This window comes from Bombina bombina, chromosome 6 (assembly GCF_027579735.1).
Source record: "Bombina bombina isolate aBomBom1 chromosome 6, aBomBom1.pri, whole genome shotgun sequence".
NCBI classification, from domain to species: Eukaryota; Metazoa; Chordata; class Amphibia; order Anura; family Bombinatoridae; genus Bombina; species Bombina bombina.
The window spans coordinates 77,539,791-77,561,015 of NC_069504.1; the positions used below are offsets into that span (position 1 = coordinate 77,539,791).

General features: G+C 40.9%; 1 protein-coding gene across 3 annotated transcripts in view; it reads left to right on the plus strand.

Annotated features, from left to right (window-relative positions):
- OPTN (optineurin) overlaps window positions 1–3,297 on the plus strand; it is an 89,844-nt gene extending 86,547 nt beyond the window's left edge. For all 3 annotated transcript variants that reach the window (XM_053716477.1, XM_053716478.1, XM_053716479.1), the window contains exons 13-14: window positions 91–173; window positions 1,586–3,297. In XM_053716477.1, the coding sequence (XP_053572452.1) occupies window positions 91–173; window positions 1,586–1,695 (193 nt within the window). In that variant the 3' untranslated portion in view covers window positions 1,696–3,297. The remainder of the gene's footprint in view (window positions 1–90; window positions 174–1,585) is intronic.
- The last annotated feature ends 17,928 nt before the right edge of the window (window positions 3,298–21,225 follow it).

Below are 21,225 nucleotides of genomic sequence, written 5' to 3' on the forward strand. Positions count from 1 at the left end.
AATAGTAAATGTTATCAGGTACAGATCTTGATACAATGTTTAGTTATACTCGTCTTTATAATTAAGTATTGAGTCAAAAAATGTTTTCAGACAATCAATAGAAGATTTCCAGAGGCGTCACAGGAGTACAAGTTCAGGCGAAGGCAGTGAAACACCTCGCCTTGTGGAAAGAGGTAAGTCCAAATGGAATGTTCTGTTGCAAAATTCGACACTTACAGTATCTGTTCTAATGTGGTGTATGAAAATGATTTAGTTTGCAATATCTGGAAATGATTAGTAGATAAGCACTGAATTACTCCATTCCATACCTTAGCAAATTAACTCACTAAGCAATATGGCAGTAGTCGTGGAACCCGTTAAGTTCATGGTCCAGTTTTGTTTTGTTTCTACCTTGAGTTTTAGTCTTGGCAGGCTCAACTCACCTTTGTATCCACCCATGTATTAGGATAGGTAATAACAGTATATACAGCACTGCATTTCAAATGCAGATAGATTTCAAGTGCCCACAAATTCGTCTCCCACCCATGCCACTAGTACCAGTCATTTCATGCAACACGTTACGGGCTTTCAGAAAATATAGGGTAGATAAGTAAGCATACACATGATTGGCAGTTTTTGTTTAATGGCATATATAGATATGCCTGAGACTGTGCATGTGTGCAGAGCACTATTTATAAGCTTGTAACACCAAAGGGCAGCAGTATTTGCAATAAAATATAAAATTGTTACAAACATTGTTGCAAACACTGCCACTATCTAGTGCTCAAACGTCTATAACCCTGTTACAAACATTGTTGCAAAACTGCTGCTCCAGACATGGACCTGATTTAGAGATCCTCTTCAACAAAGGATTTAAAGATTAACACGTGAGAATAGACGCAAATTGGAATTATTTTTTTTTATTTTATGCTCTAATCATAATGATTTAAAGGGACATAATACTCATATGCTAAATCACTTGAAACTGATGCAGTATAATTGTAAAAGCTGACAGGAAAATATCACCTGAGCATCTCTATGTAAAAAAGGAAGATATTTTACCTCACAATTTCCTCAGCTCAGCAGAGTAAGTTCTGTTTAAAAGGTTATACTCAGCTGCTGCCCAGCTGCAGGTAAAAAAATAATAGATAAGAAATGAACAGCAGCCAATCAGCATCAAAGGTGCTGAGGTCATGAACTCTTTTACTGTGATCTCATGAGATTTGACTTAACTTTTATGAGATTTCATTGTAAACTTCCTTAAACTGAATAGGGAAATAAGATGAGTGTGCACTAAAGCTCACTCCCTTAGCTGTCCCAGGACAGACATACTGATTTGCTGCTTAGAAGTCCTTTACAATAGAATGTGGCTACTGAGGAACTTTTGAGGTAAATATCTTTCTTTTTTACATAGAGATGTTCAGGTGATATTTTCTAGTCAGCTTTTTACAGCTTTGCTGCATCACTTTCAAGTGTTTCAACATTTGGGTATCATGGCCCTTTAATTTTGAGTTTCACATCACTTAAATGTTTTGTTTTTTTTTTCACTTAGTGCATATTGTATTAATAAGATGTCATGCTAAATTCAAGTAATTTCTGTTTATAGGAGCTGAGAATGCAGCGCAGCAAAATCCAGTGTTCACTTGTCCTAAATGTTCTATGGTTGCGCCAGATATTGATACACTGCAGATTCATATCATGGACTGTGTCACATAACTATATATGCAGAACTAAACTAAAGATAGTGGCCTATACTAATGATATATGGAGCACATTTTAATTGTACACTTTACTGGTTAAAAAAAATGTGATAGATCCTTTGAATACTACCAGATTAAACCTGTATTTATGGTTTATGGTACTGTTTAATTTTTATTTATTTATCACTGTATAATAACTATAGGCATTAATTGTGCACTTTAAACCCAAAATCAGATACATTTAGGCCATAAATTCTAGCAGATAGTAGGTTTTCTGCAATGCAGCATATCAAATTACTGTGATTATTGCACACTCTTAATAGTATTTTTCACTCTGTAAAATAACCATTATTGTTTTCCTTAAAATTAACTGTAGTAAAAGAAATGCAATTTGTGCCAGTTATATGCACTATATAAACCAGATATATACTTCTCTCAATGCATTAAAAAATATTAAAGGTGACCAAAATTATTTGTTTGTCTTTTTAAAGGAGAATAGGTGTTAGAATATAACCATAATCTAAACATTGCTTAAAGTTTTTTTTTATTTGTAATTTTATGTAATTAAATGTAAATTAAAAGCAATTTTTACACAGGACATACTACAAAGAAGCCTGTATGTGCTCCCCTTATTCATAATACAGACTATGCAATGTAATTAATAATGCAACTTGTAGATGAATAAATTGGTAGGTACAGCCTATTTAAAGGAACATAATACCCATATGCTAAATCACTTGAAAGTGATGCAGCATAACTGTAAAAAGCTGACAAGAAAATATCACCTGAACATTTCTATGTAAAAAAGAAGATATTTTACCTCAATTTCCTCAGCTCACCAGAGTAAGTGCTCTGTAAAAAGTTATCTTTCAGATACTGCTCACCTGCAGGTTAAAAAAAAGAGAAATTAACAGCAGCCAATCAGCATCAGCAGTGTGATCTTGTGAGACTTCATAGTAAACTTCCTTAAACTGAATAGGGAAATAACAACATGAGTGTGCATGAGGCATTCTCCTTTGCAAGTCCTGGGACAGGCATACTGAATGGCTGCTTAAAGTCCTTTACAATTGGGTGTGAATACTTAGGACATTTTGAGGTAAAATATCTTTCTTTTCTACATAGAGATGTTCAGGTGATATTTTCTAGTCAACTTTTTACAGCTATGCGGCATCACTTTCAAGTGCTTCAACATTTGGGTATCATGTCCCTTTAAGTGTTTTAAACTAAGAGAGGGACATTTGCAGTGCTGCAAGTCCGTTTGGTATGATTACAATAGTGCATTTGTATGTCCACTAATATTGGTGATATTACAACCTAGATTTTATTTAGGTTTTCTGATTAACTCCCTTGGCTGCCAGAACTGCAACTTGTTGTACAATGCTATTAAATTATAGTCGTCATAATAGGGCTTAAAGGGCTTTTTTTAAAGCATAAATATTTTAATGCACAAGCCATTGAGTTGAAATATGTTCAAGTCACATCAAGATTTTAGTTTTTTCATTACATCCTATGTACAATGTATGATGGGCAGCTTTGTTCTCATTTATGTAAATTATGTAAGTTTTGTTGTTGGATTAATTCCTTGCTTTAGATTTATAATAAAGCCTTATTCTGAAAATTGGCTGTTTATTTTGTCCTTTTTCTTTTGAAATCTGTGACGGTTGTTGCCCCAAAGCAGTACAAGCTGCGATCTTCAATGTCATTGCAGAAAATGCAGCAAGTCTGCAGAAAATACAGAGCAGTGCACTTTTCATTTCTACCTGTAGATGTCACTGTTCCATTCTATCTAAATGTACATAGTGTGTTCCTCTCCTATTTCCTCCCCCTTCCTGAACTCCAGAGGGGTGTAGGGTGACAGCACAAAGCAGAAAAGGTAAGTCAGGGCTTGACAAACTTCTTCTAAGTCTAGGAGCCAACCAAAAAACTTAGGAGACTTTTTTCTTTAATAAATGTGTGTGTATATCACAAAGGCTGAAGCTTTCCCAAATAAGTTAGTTAGATATGCACAATTTTCTGGAAATAGAGTTGCTGACCCTTACCAGGCCATTTCTTTCATGTAATTAGCAAGAGTCCATGAGCTAGTGACGTATGGGATATACATTCCTACCAGGAGGGGCAAAGTTTCCCAAACCTTAAAATGCCTATAAATACACCCCTCACCACACCCACAATTCAGTTTTACAAACTTTGCCTCCCATGGAGGTGGTGAAGTAAGTTTGTGCTTAAGATTCTTCGTTGATATGCGCTTCGCAACAGGTTGAAGCCCGGTTTTCCTCTCGAAGTGCAGTGAATGTCAGAGGGATGTGAAGAGAGTATTGCCTATTCGAATACAATGGTCTACCTCTAGGGGATCAATTTCATAGGTTCTCTGTTATCGGTCGTAGAGATTTCTTCTCCTACCTCCCTTTTCAGATCGACGATATACTCTATATACCTTTACCTCTACTGATTCTCGTTTCAGTACTGGTTTGGCTATCTACTACATGTAGAGGAGTGTCCTGGGGTAAGTAAATCTTATTCTTTATGACACTCTGCGCTAATGGTTGGGCACTTTATTTGTAAAGTTCTAAATATATGTCTATAAACTTATATTTGCCTTGATTCAGGGTAATCAGTTTTCCTTTTCTATTCAGACTGTCAGTTTCATTATTGGGATAATGCATTACTTTATTTTTTTCTTACCTTGAAAAATTTTCATTTGGCCATTTTTTCCCGTGTGCTGTTAGGCTCGCGGGGGCAGAAAATGTTTCTTTCTCCTACATTGGTGTATCCGGTCCACAGCTTCATCCTTACTTGTGGGATATTCTCATTCCCTACAGGAAGTGGCAAAGAGAACACACAGCAGAGCTGTCCATATAGCTCCCCTTAGGCTCCGCCCCCCCAGTCATTCTCTTTGCCGCTCTAACTAGTAGCATCTCCACGGGGGTGGTAAAGAGTATGTGGTGTTAGTTGTAGTTTTTTATTTCTTCTATCAAGAGTTTGTTATTTTAAAATAGTGCCGGCTTGTACTATTTACTCTGCAGCAGAAAGTGATGAAGATTTCTGCTAAGAGGAATATGATTTTAGCACCAGTAACTAAAATCCATGGCTGTTCCCATGCAGGACTGTTGAAACCAGAGAACATCAGTTGGGGGGAACAGTTTGCAGGCTTAACTGCTTCAGGTATGATCAGTCATTTTTCTAACAAGACCATGTAATGCTAGAAGACTGCCAGAAATTCCCTCTGGGATAGGTAAGCCATTTTTCTCTTGTTAAGTGTATCCAGTCCACGGATCATCCATTACTTTTGGGATATTAACTCCTCCCCAACAGGAAGTGCAAGAGGATTCACCCAGCAGAGCTGCTATATAGCTCCTCCCCTAACTGCCATTACCAGTCATTCTCTTGCACCCAACGAATAGATAGGATGTGTGAGAGGACTGTGGTGATTATACTTAGTTTCATACCTTCAATCAAAAGTTTGTTATTTTATAATAGCACCGGAGTGTGTTATTCCTTCTCTGGTAGAATTTGAAGAAGAATCTACCTGAGTTTTTCTATGATTTTAGCCGGAGTAGTTAAGATCATATTGCTGTTTCTCGGCCATCTGAGGAGAGGTAAACTTCAGATCAGGGGACAGCGGGCAGATTAATCTGCAAAGAGGTATGTAGCAGCTTATTATTTTCTGACAATGGAATTGATGAGAAAATTCTGCCATACCGATATAATGTAAACTCAGCCTTAAATGCAGTAGCAGCAACTGGTATCAGGCTGTCATGTATGTATATTTTACACTTCAGTATTCTGGGGAATGGCACTTCACTGGAATTATACTGTATGCATAAAACTTTAGCCTAATTTGCAGGGACTAGCAACAGGCTTTTTAATAACACTCAATTTATTAATGTTAAACGTTTTTTGCTGGCATGTAAAATCGTTTAATTTTCTGAGGTACTGGGTGAAAAAATGTTTTGGGCACTATTTTTTTCCACTTGGCAGTCGTTTTATTTAATTTATGACAGTTTACTGATCTCTCTCACTGTTATGTGTGAGGGGGAGGGGCCTTTTTTGGCGCTTTTGCTACGCATCAAAAAATTCAGTCAGAAGTTTATTGTCTTCCCTGCATGATCCGGTTCATCTCTACAGAACTCAGGGGTCTTCAAAACTTGTTTTGAGGGAGGTAATCACTCACAGCAGAGCTGTGAGATTGTAGTTGACTGTGATAAAAAAACGTTTATTTCTGTATTTTTTTTCTGCTATCAGGGTTAGTTATCCTTTGCTAATGGGAGCAATCCTTTGCTAAAATTGTGTTTTTTACAAAGATTTGATGCTATAACTTTTCAGTTTATTAATTTTCAACTGTCATAACTTTTTCTGTGCTTCTTATAGGCACAGTACGTTTTCATATTATAGTAAATTACTTGAAAAGTATTTCCAAGTTGCTAGTTTATTTGCTAGTGTGTTAAACATGTCTGATTCAGAGGAAGATATCTGTGCTATATGTGCTAAAGCCAAAGTGGAGCCCAATAGAAATTTATGTACTAACTGTATTGATGCTACTTTAAATAAAAGTCAATCTGTACAAATTGAACATATTTCACCAAACAACGAGGGGAGAGTTATGCCGACTAACTCGCCTCACGTGTCAGTACCTGCATCTCCCGCTCGGGAGGTGCGTGATATTGTAGCGCCGAGTACATCTGGGCGGCCATTACAAATCACATTACAGGATATGGCTACTGTTATGACTGAAGTTTTGGCTAAATTACCAGAACTAAGAGGTAAGCGTGATCACTCTGGGGTGAGAACAGAGTGCGCTGATAATATTAGGGCCATGTCAGACACTGCGTCACAATTTGCAGAACATGAGGACGGAGAGCTTCATTCTGCAGGTGACGGTTCTGATCCAAACAAACTGGATTCAGATATTTCAAATTTTAAATTTAAGCTGGAAAACCTCCGTGTATTACTAGGGGAGGTGTTAGCGGCTCTGAATGATTGTAACACAGTTGCAATACCAGAGAAAATGTGTAGGTTGGATAAATATTTTGCGGTACCGGCGAGAACTGATGTTTTTCCTATACCTAAGAGACTTACTGAAATTGTTACTAAGGAGTGGGATAGACCCGGTGTGCCGTTCTCACCCCCTCCGATATTTAGAAAGATGTTTCCAATAGACGCCACCACACGGGACTTATGGCAAACGGTCCCTAAGGTGGAGGGAGCAGTTTCTACTTTAGATAAGCGTACCACTATCCCGGTGGAGGATAGCTGTGCCTTTTCAGATCCAATGGATAAAAAGTTAGAGGGTTACCTTAAGAAAATGTTTGTTCAACAAGGTTTTATATTGCAACCTCTTGCATGCATTGCGCCTGTCACGGCTGCAGCAGCATTTTGGTTTGAGTCTCTGGAAGAGACACTTGAATCAGCTCCATTAGATGAGATTACACACAAGCTTAAAGCCCTTAAGTTAGCTAACTCATTTATTTCAGATGCCGTAGTACATTTAACTAAACTTACGGCTAAGAATTCCGGATTCGCCATTCAGGCACGCAGAGCACTGTGGCTAAAATCCTGGTCAGCTGACGTTACTTCTAAATCTAAATTGCTTAATATACCTTTCAAAGGGCAGACCTTATTCGGGCCCGGGTTGAAAGAAATTATCGCTGACATTACAGGAGGTAAAGGCCATGCCCTGCCTCAAGACAGAGCCAAACCTAAGGCTAGACAGTCTAATTTTCGTTCCTTTCGTAATTTCAAAGCAGGAGCAGCATCAACTTCCTCTGCACCAAAACAGGAAGGAGCTGTTGCTCGCTACAGACAAGGCTGGAGACCTAACCAGTCCTGGAACAAGGGCAAGCAGGCCAGGAAACCTGCTGCTGCCCCTAAGACAGCATGAATCGAGGGCCCCTGATCCGGGAACGGATCTAGTGGGGGGCAGACTTTCTCTCTTCACCCAGGCTTGGGCAAGAGATGTCCAGGATCCCTGGGCGTTAGAGATCATATCTCAGGGATACCTTCTAGACTTCAAATTCTCTCCCCCAAGAGGGAGATTTCATCTGTCAAGGTTGTCAACAAACCAAATAAAGAAAGAGGCGTTTCTACGCTGCGTACAAGATCTTTTATTAAGGACAAGGACAAGGGTTTTACTCAAATCTGTTTGTGGTTCCCAAAAAAGAGGGAACTTTCAGGCCAATCTTGGATTTAAAGATCCTAAACAAATTCCTAAGAGTTCCTTCGTTCAAAATGGAAACTATTCGGACAATTTTACCCATGATCCAAAAGGGTCAGTACATGACCACAGTGGATTTAAAGGATGCTTACCTTCACATACCGATTCACAAAGATCATTACCGGTATCTAAGGTTTGCCTTTCTAGACAGGCATTACCAGTTTGTAGCTCTTCCATTCGGATTGGCTACGGCTCCGAGAATCTTCACAAAGGTTCTGGGTGCTCTTCTGGCGGTACTAAGACCGCGAGGAATTGCGGTAGCTCCGTACCTAGACGACATTCTGATACAAGCTTCAAGCTTTCAAACTGCCAAGTCTCATACAGAGTTAGTACTGGCATTTCTAAGGTCGAATGGATGGAAGGTGAACGAAAAGAAGAGTTCTCTCTTTCCACTCACAAGAGTTCCCTTCTTGTGGACTCTTATAGATTCTGTAGAAATGAAGATTTACCTGACAGAAGACAGGTTAACAAAGCTTCAAAATGCATGCCGTGTCCTTCATTCCATTCAACACCCGTCAGTAGCTCAATGCATGGAGGTGATCGGCTTAATGGTAGCAGCAATGGACATAGTACCCTTTGCACGCCTACATCTCAGACCGCTGCAATTGTGCATGCTAAGTCAGTGGAATGGGGATTACTCAGACTTGTCCCCTACTCTGAATCTGGATCAAGAGACCAGAAATTCTCTTCTATGGTGGCTTTCTCGGCCACATCTGTCCAGGGGGATGCCATTCAGCAGGCCGGACTGGACAATTGTAACAACAGACGCCAGCCTACTAGGTTGGGGCGCTGTCTGGAATTCTCTGAAGGCTCAGGGACAATGGAATCAGGAGGAGAGTCTCCTACCAATAAACATTCTGGAATTGAGAGCAGTTCTCAATGCCCTTCTGGCTTGGCCCCAGTTAACAACTCGGGGGTTCATCAGGTTTCAGTCGGACAACATCACGACTGTAGCTTACATCAACCATCAGGGAGGGACAAGAAGCTCCCTAGCAATGATGGAAGTATCAAAGATAATTCGCTGGGCAGAGTCTCACTCTTGCCACCTGTCAGCAATCCACATCCTGGGAGTGGAGAACTGGGAGGCGGATTTCTTAAGTCGTCAGACTTTTCATCCGGGGGAGTGGGAACTTCATCCGGAGGTCTTTGCCCAAATACTTCGACGTTGGGGCAAACCAGAGATAGATCTCATGGCGTCTCGACAGAACGCCAAGCTTCCTCGTTACGGGTCCAGATCCAGGGATCCGGGAGCGGTTCTGATAGATGCTTTGACAGCACCTTGGACCTTCGGGATGGCTTATGTGTTTCCACCCTTCCCGATGCTTCCTCGATTGATTGCCAGAATCAAACAGGAGAGAGCATCAGTGATTCTAATAGCGCCTGCATGGCCACGCAGGACTTGGTATGCAGATCTAGTGGACATGTCATCCTGTCCACCTTGGTCGCTACCTCTGAAACAGGACCTTCTGATCCAGGGTCCCTTCAAACATCAAAATCTAATTTCTCTGAAGCTGACTGCTTGGAAATTGAACGCTTGATTTTATCAAAACGTGGTTTTTCTGAGTCAGTTATTGATACCTTAATACAGGCTAGGAAGCCTGTTACCAGAAAGATTTACCATAAGATATGGCGCAAATACTTATATTGGTGCGAATCCAAGAGTTACTCATGGAGTAAGGTTAGGATTCCGAGGATATTGTCTTTTCTACAAGAAGGATTAGAAAAGGGTTTATCCGCTAGTTCCTTAAAGGGACAGATTTCAGCTCTGTCCATTCTTTTACACAAACGTCTGTCAGAAGTTCCGGACGTTCAAGCTTTTTGTCAGGCTTTAGCTAGGATCAAGCCTGTGTTTAAAACTGTTGCTCCACCATGGAGTTTGAACTTAGTTCTTAATGTTTTACAGGGGGTTCCGTTTGAACCCCTTCATTCCATTGATATCAAGTTGTTATCTTGGAAAGTTCTGTTTTTAATGGCGATTTCCTCGGCTCGAAGAGTCTCTGAGTTATCTGCCTTACATTGTGATTCTCCTTATCTGATTTTTCATTCAGACAAGGTAGTTCTGCGTACTAAACCTGGGTTCCTACCTAAGGTGGTCACTAACAGGAATATCAATCAAGAGATTGTGGTTCCATCTTTGTGTCCTAATCCTTCTTCGAAAAAGGAACGTCTGCTACACAATCTAGATGTAGTCCGTGCCCTGAAATTTTATCTACAGGCAACTAAGGATTTTCGACAAACGTCTTCCCTGTTTGTCGTTTATTCTGGTCAGAGGAGAGGTCAAAAAGCTTCGGCTACCTCTCTCTCCTTTTGGCTTCGTAGCATAATACGGTTAGCCTATGAGACTGCTGGACAGCAGCCTCCTGAAAGAATTACAGCACATTCTACTAGAGCTGTGGCTTCCACTTGGGCCTTTAAGAATGAGGCTTCTGTTGAACAGATTTGCAAGGCTGCAACTTGGTCTTCTCTTCATACTTTTTACAAATGTTACAAATTTGACACTTTTGCTTCTTCGGAGGCTGTTTTTGGGAGAAAGGTTCTTCAGGCAGTGGTTCCTTCCGTATAAAGAGCCTGCCTGTCCCTCCCGTCATCCGTGTACTTTAGCTTTGGTATTGGTATCCCATAAGTAATGGATGATCCGTGGACTGGATACACTTAACAAGAGAAAACATAATTTATGCTTACCTGATAAATTTATTTCTCTTGTAGTGTATCCAGTCCACGGCCCGCCCTGTCACTTTAAGGCAGGTAATTTTTCCATTAAACTACAGTCACCACTGCACCCTATGGTTTTCCTTTCTCTGCATGTTTTCGGTCGAATGACTGGTAATGGCAGTTAGGGGAGGAGCTATATAGCAGCTCTGCTGGGTGAATCCTCTTGCACTTCCTGTTGGGGAGGAGTTAATATCCCAAAAGTAATGGATGATCCGTGGACTGGATACACTACAAGAGAAATAAATTTATCAGGTAAGCATAAATTATGTTTTCTTAGACTCAGTATAAATTGATGGCTTATATTAAGGGCTCTATGCTGGTTGACACTAATTGTGGGCTTAATCGATTGCTTTTTAGCATGTTTTTGGCTATAAATAAGGTGGGTTTTTTTCAAAATTTAAAACACTTTTGGGGTTTAATTTGCGCCTGGCACTTAGTTAGACACCTATTCTAGTCAGAAAGGCCCCTCCACTCTAGAATGAAGAGGGAGGAGGCCTCATTTTCGCGCCTCAATTGCGCAGTGTTTTTTGACTAGGCAGTTCATGCAGCTTCACGTGGGGAGTCCAGAGGCTCAGAAAAGGACTCCAGAGAGGCTTATTTGCTACCAGAATTATCCCTAAGGAAGGTAAAGACCACAGTGGAAGCTGTGGCAGGGGACTGTACTGTGTTAACCGGTTAATAACTGTTATTAGCTCCGGTTTGGGCATTGAGGGGTTAATTGGTCTGAAAACTTGTGTGCAATCTTTTCAAAGCATTAAGACACTGTGGTGAAAATTTCATTAAAATCGAATGTTTATTTGATGGTTTTTTGATGTTTCAGTAATAAAGTGTGCACTTTTATTATTTAAGAGACAGTAACGTTTTTGTAAAAAATAATTTTTATTGCATTGAAGTTCTGTTGATGTCTGTCAAACATGTCTGATCCTTCAGATAGCCTATGTTCTGTATGCTCAAAGTCCAAGGTGGTTCCCCCATTAAATTTATGTGTGAAGTGTGCCATAGCGTCCAAGCAGCTTAAGGACCATACAATCACACTTAAAAATATAGCCCAAGATGATTCTTTAGCTGAAGGTAGGGAAGATAGCTCGCTATCCTCTCCTTATGTGTCAATACCAGCTATGCCCGCGCAAGCGTTGCCCAGTACATCTAGCGCACCAATTGTGATTACTATGCAACAGTTAGCAACAGTAATGGATAATTCTCTTTCAGCATTTTTATCTAAACTGCCAGCTTTTCCTAGGAAGCGTGATTGCTCAGTTTTAAACACAGAAAATGAGCAAGCTGACGCAGAGGATAATTTATCTGTAGTACCTTCACATCAATCTGACTTGGCGGTGAGGGAGGGCCTGTCTGAGGGAGAAATTTCTGACACAGGAAAAGTTTCTCAGCAGGCAGAGCTTGATACCATAGCATTTAAATTTAAGCTAGAACACCTCCGCGCCCTACTTAAGGAGGTCCTAGCTACACTTGATGATTGTGAACCCTTGGTGGTCCCAGAAAAATTGTTTAAAATGGACAAATTTTTAGAGGTCCCAGTACACACTGATGCGTTTCCGAGGGTGGCGGATATAGTGACTAGGGAGTGGGAGAGACCAGGTGTACCTTTTGTTCCCCCCCCCCCTATATTTAAGAAAATGTTCCTCATTGTTGACCCTAGAAAGGACGCGTGGCAGACGGTCCCTAAGGTAGAGGGGGCAGTTTCAACACTAGCTAAACGCACGACTATACCAATAGAAGATAGTTGCGCTTTCAAAGATCCTATGGATAAAAAATTAGAAGGTTTGCTTAAGAAAATTTTTGTTCAACAAGGTTTTCTTCTTCAACCAATTTCTTGCATTATTCCTGTAACCACGGCAGCGTCCTTTTGGTTTGAGGAATTAGGAAACTCGCTCCAGAAGGAGACTTCTTATGATGAAGTCATGGACAGAATTCACGCTCTGAAGTTGGCTACTGCCTTCATTACAGATGCCGCTTTTCAGTTAGCTAAATTAGCGGCGAAAAATTCAAGTTTTGCAATCGTGGCGCGCAGAGCGCTTTGGCTAAAATCGTGGTCGGCGGATGTGTCGTCCAAAACAAAATTGCTTAATATTCCTTTCAAGGGTAAGACCCTATTCGGGCCAGAGTTGAAAGAAATTATTTCGGATATCACTGGGGGAAAGGGCCATGCCCTCCCACAAGATAGACCTTTCAAAGCTAAAAATAAGTCTAATTTTCGTTCCTTTCGCAATTTCAGGAACGGACCTGCTGCTACCTCTATAGCCACTAAGCAAGAGGGTAACGCATCCCAGCCCAAACCAGCATGGAAACCATTGCAAGGCTGGAACAAAGGTAAACAGACCAAGAAGCCTGCTGCTGCTACCAAGACAGCATGAAAGGTTAGCCCCCGATCCGGGACCGGATCTAGTAGGGGGCAGACTTTCTCTCTTTGCTCAGACTTGGGCAAGAGATGTTCCGGACCCCTGGGCGCTAGAAATTGTCTCTCAGGGGTACCTTCTAGAATTCAAGGACTTTCCTCCAAAGGGAAGGTTCCACATGTCTCGCTTATCTTTAGACCAGATAATGAGACAGGCATTCTTACATTGCGTAGAAGACCTTTTAAAAATGGGAGTGATACACCCAGTTCCAACACCAGAACAAGGGCTGGGTTTTTACTCCTGTTTGTAGTTCCCAAAAAGGAAGGAACTTTCAGGCCAATTCTGGATTTAAAAATCCTAAACAAATTCCTCAGAGTTCCATCATTCAAAATGGAAACCATTCGGACAATTTTACCAATGATCCAGGAGGGTCAATATATGACTACCGTGGACTTAAAGGATGCGTACCTGCATATTCCTATCCACAAAGATCACCATCAGTTTCTGAGGTTCGCCTTTCTGGACAAGCATTACCAGTTCGTGGCTCTTCCCTTCGGATTGGCCACTGCTCCCAGAATTTTCACAAAGGTGCTAGGGTCCCTTCTAGCGGTGCTAAGGCCAAGGGGCATTGCAGTAGCACCTTATCTAGACGACATTTTAATACAAGCGTCGTCTTTTCACAAGACAAAGGCTCATACGGACATTGTTCTAGCCTTTCTGAGGTCTCACGGGTGGAAGGTGAACATAGAAAAGAGTTATCTGTCCCCGTTCACAAGGGTTCCCTTCCTGGGAACAATAATAGACTCGGTAGAAATGAAAATCTTTCTGACGGAGGTCAGGAAGTTAAAACTTTTGAACACCTGTCGAGTTCTTCACTCCATTCCACAACCCTCCATAGCTCAGTGCATGGAGGCAATAGGACTAATGGTTGCGGCAATGGACGTGGTTCCCTTTGCTCGAATTCATTTAAGACCATTGCAACTGTGCATGCTCAAACAGTGGAATGGGGATTATGCAGATTTGTCTCCCCAGATACAAATGGACCAGAAAACCAGAGACTCACTCCTCTGGTGGTTGTCTCAGGATCACCTGTCTCAGGGAATGAGTTTCCGCAGACCGGAGTGGATTATTGTCACGACCGACGCCAGCCTCTTAGGCTGGGGTGCGGTCTGGGAGTCCCTGAAAGCTCAGGGTCTATGGTCTCGGGAAGAATCTCTTCTCCCGATAAACATTTTGGAATTGAGAGCGATATTCAATGCGCTCCAGGCATGGCCTCAACTAGCGGAGGTCAAATTCATCAGATTTCAGTCGGACAACATGACGACTGTAGCGTACATCAATCATCAGGGGGGAACAAGGAGTTCCCTGGCGATGAGGGAGGTATCCAAGATCATCAAATGGGCGGAGGAGCACTCCTGCCATCTATCAGCAATTCACATCCCAGGAGTGGACAACTGGGAAGCGGATTATCTGAGTCGTCAGACTTTCCATCCAGGGGAGTGGGAACTTCACCCGGAGGTTTTTGCCCAGTTAACTCAACTATGGGGCATTCCAGATCTGGATCTGATGGCGTTACGTCAGAACTCCAAAGTTCCACGTTACGGGTCCAGGTCCAGGGATCCCAAAGCGACATTAGTAGATGCCTTAGTGGCGCCTTGGTCGTTCAATCTAGCTTATGTCTTTCCACCGTTTCCTCTTCTCCCCCGGCTAGTAGCCAGGATCAAACAGGAGAAGGCTTCGGTAATTCTGATAGCTCCTGCGTGGCCACGCAGGACTTGGTATGCAGACCTGGTGAATATGTCATCGGTTCCACCATGGAAGCTACCTTTGAGGCAGGACCTTCTAATTCAAGGTCCATTCGAACATCCAAACCTAGTTTCTCTGCAACTGACTGCTTGGAGATTGAACGCTTGATTCTAGCGAAGCGTGGGTTTTCGGAATCAGTTATAGATACTCTGATCCAGGCTAGAAAGCCTGTCACCAGGAAGATTTACCATAAGATATGGCAGAAATATCTTTGCTGGTGTGAATCTAAGGGCTACTCATGGAGTAAGATTAGGACTCCAAGGATACTATCTTTTCTCCAAGAAGGATTGGAGAAAGGTCTGTCAGCTAGTTCCTTAAAACTGTTTTGTTACACAAGCGTCTGGCAGCCGTGCCAGATGTTCAGGCGTTTGTACAGGCTTTAGTCAGAATCAAGCCTGTCTACAGATCTGTGGCTCCTCCATGGAGCCTAAATTTAGTTCTTTCAGTTCTTCAAGGGGTTCCGTTTGAACCTCTACATTCCATAGATATTAAGTTACTATCTTGGAAAGTTTTGTTTTTGGTAGCTATTTCTTCTGCTAGAAGAGTTTCTGAATTGTCTGCTTTGCAGTGTAATTCACCTTATCTGGTGTTCCATGCAGATAAGGTTGTTTTGCGTACCAAACCTGGTTTTCTTCCAAAAGTAGTTTCTAATAAGAATATTAACCAGGAAATCATTGTTCCTTCTCTGTGCCCTAATCCAGCTTCTAAGAAGGAACGACTGTTACACAATCTTGATGTGGTTCGTGCTTTAAAATTCTATTTACAAGCAACTAAAGATTTCAGACAAACATCATCCTTGTTTGTTGTCTATTCTGGTAAGAGGAGAGGTCAGAAAGCGACTGCTACCTCTCTTTCCTTCTGGCTGAAAAGCATCATCAGATTGGCTTATGAGACTGCTGGACAGCAGCCTCCTGAACGAATTACAGCTCATTCCACCAGAGCTGTGGCTTCCACATGGGCTTTCAAGAATGAGGCTTCTGTTGAACAGATTTGTAAGGCAGCGACTTGGTCTTCACTGCATACATTCACCAAATTTTACAAATTCGATACTTTTGCTTCTTCGGAGGCTATTTTTTGGAGAAAGGTTTTACAAGCAGTGGTGCCTTCCGTTTAGGTTACCTGACTTGTTCCCTCCCTTCATCCATGTCCTAAAGCTTTGGTATTGGTTCCCACAAGTAAGGATGAAGCCGTGGACCGGATACACCAATGTAGGAGAAAACAGAATTTATGTTTACCTGATAAATTTCTTTCTCCTACGGTGTATCCGGTCCACGGCCCACCCTGGCATTTGGTCAGGTTTAAATTTATTTTTCCAAGCAACAGTCACCACTGCACCCTATGATTCTCCTTTTTCTCCTAACCGTCGGTCGAATGACTGGGGGCGGAGCCTAAGGGGAGCTATATGGACAGCTCTGCTGTGTGTTCTCTTTGCCACTTCCTGTAGGGAATGAGAATATCCCACAAGTAAGGATGAAGCGGTGGACCGGATACACCGTAGGAGAAAGAAATTTATCAGGTAAACATAAATTCTGTTTTTCACGTCCTTTTTTGGCGCGTACTTTTTTTGGCGCAAAACATTGTCATTTCCGGTGACGTTACACCGGAAGTTGTATTCTGTTACGCATGCGTATTTGCGCCAAAAAAATGTGGGCGTGTCTTTTACTCACTTTATTTAAACATTTTTTTATCATGACTTCTGGTTTCCAGAAGCTTATTATTTTGGCATTCTTTCCCATTCCTGAAACTGTCTTTTAAGGAATTTGATAATTTTGCTTTATATGTTTTTTTTCTTTTTATTACATATTGCAAGATGTCTCATCCTGACCCCGGATCTAAATCCTCTAATGAACAGACGCTGCCTGATGCTGGACCTACCAAAGTTAAGTGTATATGTTGTAAACTTGTGGTATCTGTTCCCCCATCTGTGGTTTGTGAAAGCTGTCATGATAAACTTTCCAAAGCGGATTCTGTCTCTATTAGTAATAATCCTTTACCTGTTGTTGTTCCTTCAACATCTTTTGTTCAGGATGTTCCTGTTAATGTTAAAGAATTTGTTTCTAATTCTATTAAGAAGGCTCTGTCTGTTATTCCTCCTTCCAATAAACGTAAAAGGTCTTTCAAAACTTCTCATTTTTCTGATGAATTTTTAGGTGACCACCATCATTCTGACTTATCTGTTTCTGATGAGGTTTTTTCCGGTTCGGAAGATTCTACTATAGATATTGATTCTGATAAATCTTCATATTTATTTAAAATGGAGTTTATTCGTTCATTGCTTAAAGAAGTTTTGATTGCTCTAGATATGGAGGAGTCTAGTCCTCTTGATTCTAGAACTACTAAACGTTTAAATTCGGTTTATAAACCTCATTTTTTAATTCCGGAAGTTTTTCCCGTTCCTGATGCTATCTCAGATGTGATTGCTAGGGAATGGGATAGTCTGGGTACTTCATTTACTCCTTCTCCAAGGTTTAAGAAATTGTACCCTGTGCCATCTGATAGACTGGAATTTTGGGATAAAATCCCTAAAGTCGATGGGGCTATCTCTACTCTTGCCAAACGTACTGCTATTCCCACGGCAGATAGCACTTCGTTTAAAGATCCTTTAGATAGGAAAATTGAATCTTTTTTGTGAAAAGCTTATTTATGTTCAGGTAATCTACTTAGACCTGCTATCTCTTTGGCTGATGTTGCTGCGGCTTCAACTTTTTGGTTGGAGACTTTAGCGCAACAAGTAACAGATCATAACACTTATAGCATTGTTAAACTTCTTCAACACGCTAATAATTTTGTCTGTGATGCCATTTTTGATATCATTAGAGTTGATGTCCGGTATATGTCTTTAGCTATTTTAGCTAGACGAGCTTTATGGCTTAAATCCTGGAATGTAGATATGAGTTCTAAATCAAATTTGCTTTCTCTCTCTTTCCAAGGTAATAAATTGTTTGGTTCTCAGTTGGATTCTATAATTTCAACTGTTACTGGTGGAAAGGGTGCCTTTTTGCCTCAGGGTAAAAAATCTAAAGGTAATTACAGGGCTGCTAATTGTTTTCGTTCCTTTCGACAGAAGGAGCAGAAGCCCGATCCTTCCCCTAAAGGAACGGATTCCGGTTGGAAACCTAATCCAATCTGGAATAAATCTAAGCCTTCCAGAAAGTCAAAACCAGCCCCTAAATCCGCATGAAGGTGCGGCCCTCATTCCAGCACAGCTGGTAGGGGGCAGGTTGCGATTTTTCAAAGATGTTTGGATCAATTCGGTTCACAATCTTTGGATTCAGAACCTTGTTTCACAAGGGTACAGAATAGGTTTCAAAGTAAGACCGCCTGTGAGAAGATTCTTTCTCTCACGCATTCCAGTCAATCCAGTAAAAGCTCAGGCGTTTCTGAAATGTGTTTCAGACCTAGAGTTAGCTGGGGTAATTATGCCAGTTCCAGTTCTGGAACAGGGTCTGGGGTTTTATTCAAATCTATTCATCGAACCAAAGAAAGAGAATTCTTTCAGACCGGTTCTGGATCTAAAAATATTGAATCGTTATGTAAGGATACCAACATTCAAGATGGTAACTATAAGAACTATTCTGCCTTTTGTTCAGCAAGGGCATTATATGTCTACAATAGATTTACAGGATGCATACCTGCATATTCCAATTCATCCAGATCACTTTCAGTTCCTGAGATTCTCTTTTCTAGACAAGCATTATCAGTTTGTTGCTCTTCCATTTGGTCTAGCAACAGCGCCAATAATCTTTTCGAAGGTTCTCGGTGCCCTTTTCTCTGTAATCAGAGAACAGGGTATTGCGGTATTTCCTTATTTGGATGACATCTTGGTACTTGCTCAGTCTTCACATTCTGCAGAATCTCATATGAATCAACTTGTGTTGTTTCTTCAAAGACATGGTTGGAGGATCAATTTACCAAAGAGTTGATTCCTCAGACAAGAGTAACCTTTTTAGGTTTCCAAATAGAGACAAAGTCATGGACACTGAATCTGACAGAAAAGAGACGTCTGAAATTGGTTTCAGTCTGTCGAAACCTTCAGTCTCAATCGTTCCCTTCGGTAGCTTTATGCATGGAGATTTTAGGTCTCATGACTGCTGCATCGGACGCGATCCCGTCTGCTCGTTTTCACACGAGACCACTCCAGCTTTGTATGCTGAACCAGTGGTGCAGGGATTATACGAGGATATCACAAATAATATCCTTAAATCCCAATGTTCGATCATCTCTAACGTGGTGGATGAATCACCATCGTTTAATTCAAGGGGCCTCTTTCGTTCGTCCAACCTGGACTGTGATCTCAACAGATGCGAGTCTATCAGGTTGGGGAGCGGTTTGGGGATCTCTGAAAGCGCAAGGGGTTTGGAAATCTCAGGAGGCGAGATTACCAATCAATATTTTGGAACTCCGTGCGATTTTCAGAGCTCTTCAGTACTGGCCTCTTCTGAAGAGAGAATCGTTTGTTGTCACGACCGTGGCATATGTCAATCATCAAGGGGGGACTCAGTCCTCAAGCTATGAAAGAAGTATCTCGGATACTTGTATGGGCGGAATCCAGCTCCTGTCTAATTTCTGCGGTTCACATCCCAGGTGTAGACAATTGGGAAGCGGATTATCTCAGTCGCCAGACGTTACATCCGGGCGAATGGTCCCTTCATCCAGAGGTTTTTCTCCAGATTGTTCAAATCTGGGGACTTCCAGAAATAGATCTGATGGCCTCTCATCTAAACAAGAAACTTCCCAGGTATCTGTCCAGATCCCGGGATCCTCAGGCGGAAGCAGTGGATGCGTTGTCAATTCCTTGGAATTATCATCCTGCTTATATCTTTCTGCCTCTTGTTCTTCTTCCGAAAGTAATCTCCGAAATTCTATTGGATCATTTGTACTGCTGGTGGCTCCAGCATGGCCTCACAGGTTTTGGTTTGCGGATCTCGTTCGGATGGCCAGTTGCCAGCCTTGGACACTTCCGTTAAGGCCAGACCTTCTATCTCAAGGCCCTTTTTTCCATCAGGATCTCAAATTATTAAATTTGAAGGTATGGAGATTGAACACTTAATTCTTAGTCATAGAGGTTTCTCTGACTCAGTGATTAATACTATGTTACAGGCTCGGAAATCTGTCTCTAGAAAGATTTATTATCGAGTTTGGAAGACTTACATCTCTTGGTGTTCTTTTCATAAATTCTCCTGGCATTCTTTCAGAATTCCTAGAATTTTACAATTTCTTCAGGATGGTTTGGATAAAGGTTTGTCTGCAAGTTCTTTGAAAGGACAAATCTCTGCTCTTTCTGTACTTTTTCACAGAAAGATTACTAATCTTCCTGATATTCATTGTTTTGTACAGGCTTTGGTCCGTATCAAACCTGTTATTAAGCCAATCTCTCCTCCTTGGAGTCTTAATTTGGTTTTGACAGCTTTACAGGCTCCTCCATTTGAGCCTATGCATTCTCTGGACATTAAATTACTTTCTTGGAAAGTATTGTTCCTTTTGGCTATCTCTTCTGCTAGAAGAGTTTCTGAGTTATCTGCTCTTTCTTGTGAATCTCCTTTTCTGATTTTTTTTTTTTTTTTTTTTTTTATTTGTTTGTTTACACAAGAAAAGATACAATCCTTTAAGACATATACAGAAATTTCTTAACAAAGCTTATATTTTCCCATATAATACCTTACCGAGCCCGCAGGCTCTGAAAGTACAGAAAGATAAAAAAAAGACCAAAGAAAAATAGGAAACACCTATCCTGCTATTGGTCCCTAACTACAAACAATATATATATATATATATATATATATATATATATATATATATATATATATACTCATCCATCCACGACCATACAACAACATGAAAAAAAAAAAAAAAAAAAAGGAAACACAAAACCCCCTCCTCATCTTTGGACCCATCCCTACCCTAGGCACTCCCTAACCTAAACTAGGTTAGTGTAATTAAATTCCTCCCAGTAAAAGCGTATTTCTTGAAAGACCTCTTCTCTATTGGATCTTAAATATGTGTATTCCTCCAATATTAATAATTCGTTAATTCTAGTAAACAGCATTTCCTTATCCGGGACTATTGTTTTTTTCCAATTTCTAGCCAATAAAGATTTCATTCCATTTAAAACATACGTTATAAGTTTAGCTTTTGTTTTACAGATATTCTTAACGGGTTTATTTAACAGGGCAGTAAATATGTCCAATTGAAAATCTTCCTTCCCACTAATCTTTCTGATACAGCTTGAGATTATTCCCCACGCACCTTTCAATCTGGGGCACTCCCACCATATGTGTTGCATGTTTCCTATTCCCCCACACCCCCTCCAACAATACTTGGAGGCGTTAGGGTATATACTGTGAAGTCTAACTGGCGTCAGATACCATCTGGTAAATATTTTATAATTTAACTCTTGGATGTTAGAAGAAGAGGAAGATTAAGCCACGTTGACACACATAGTCCTCCAAACTGAATCTTCAAC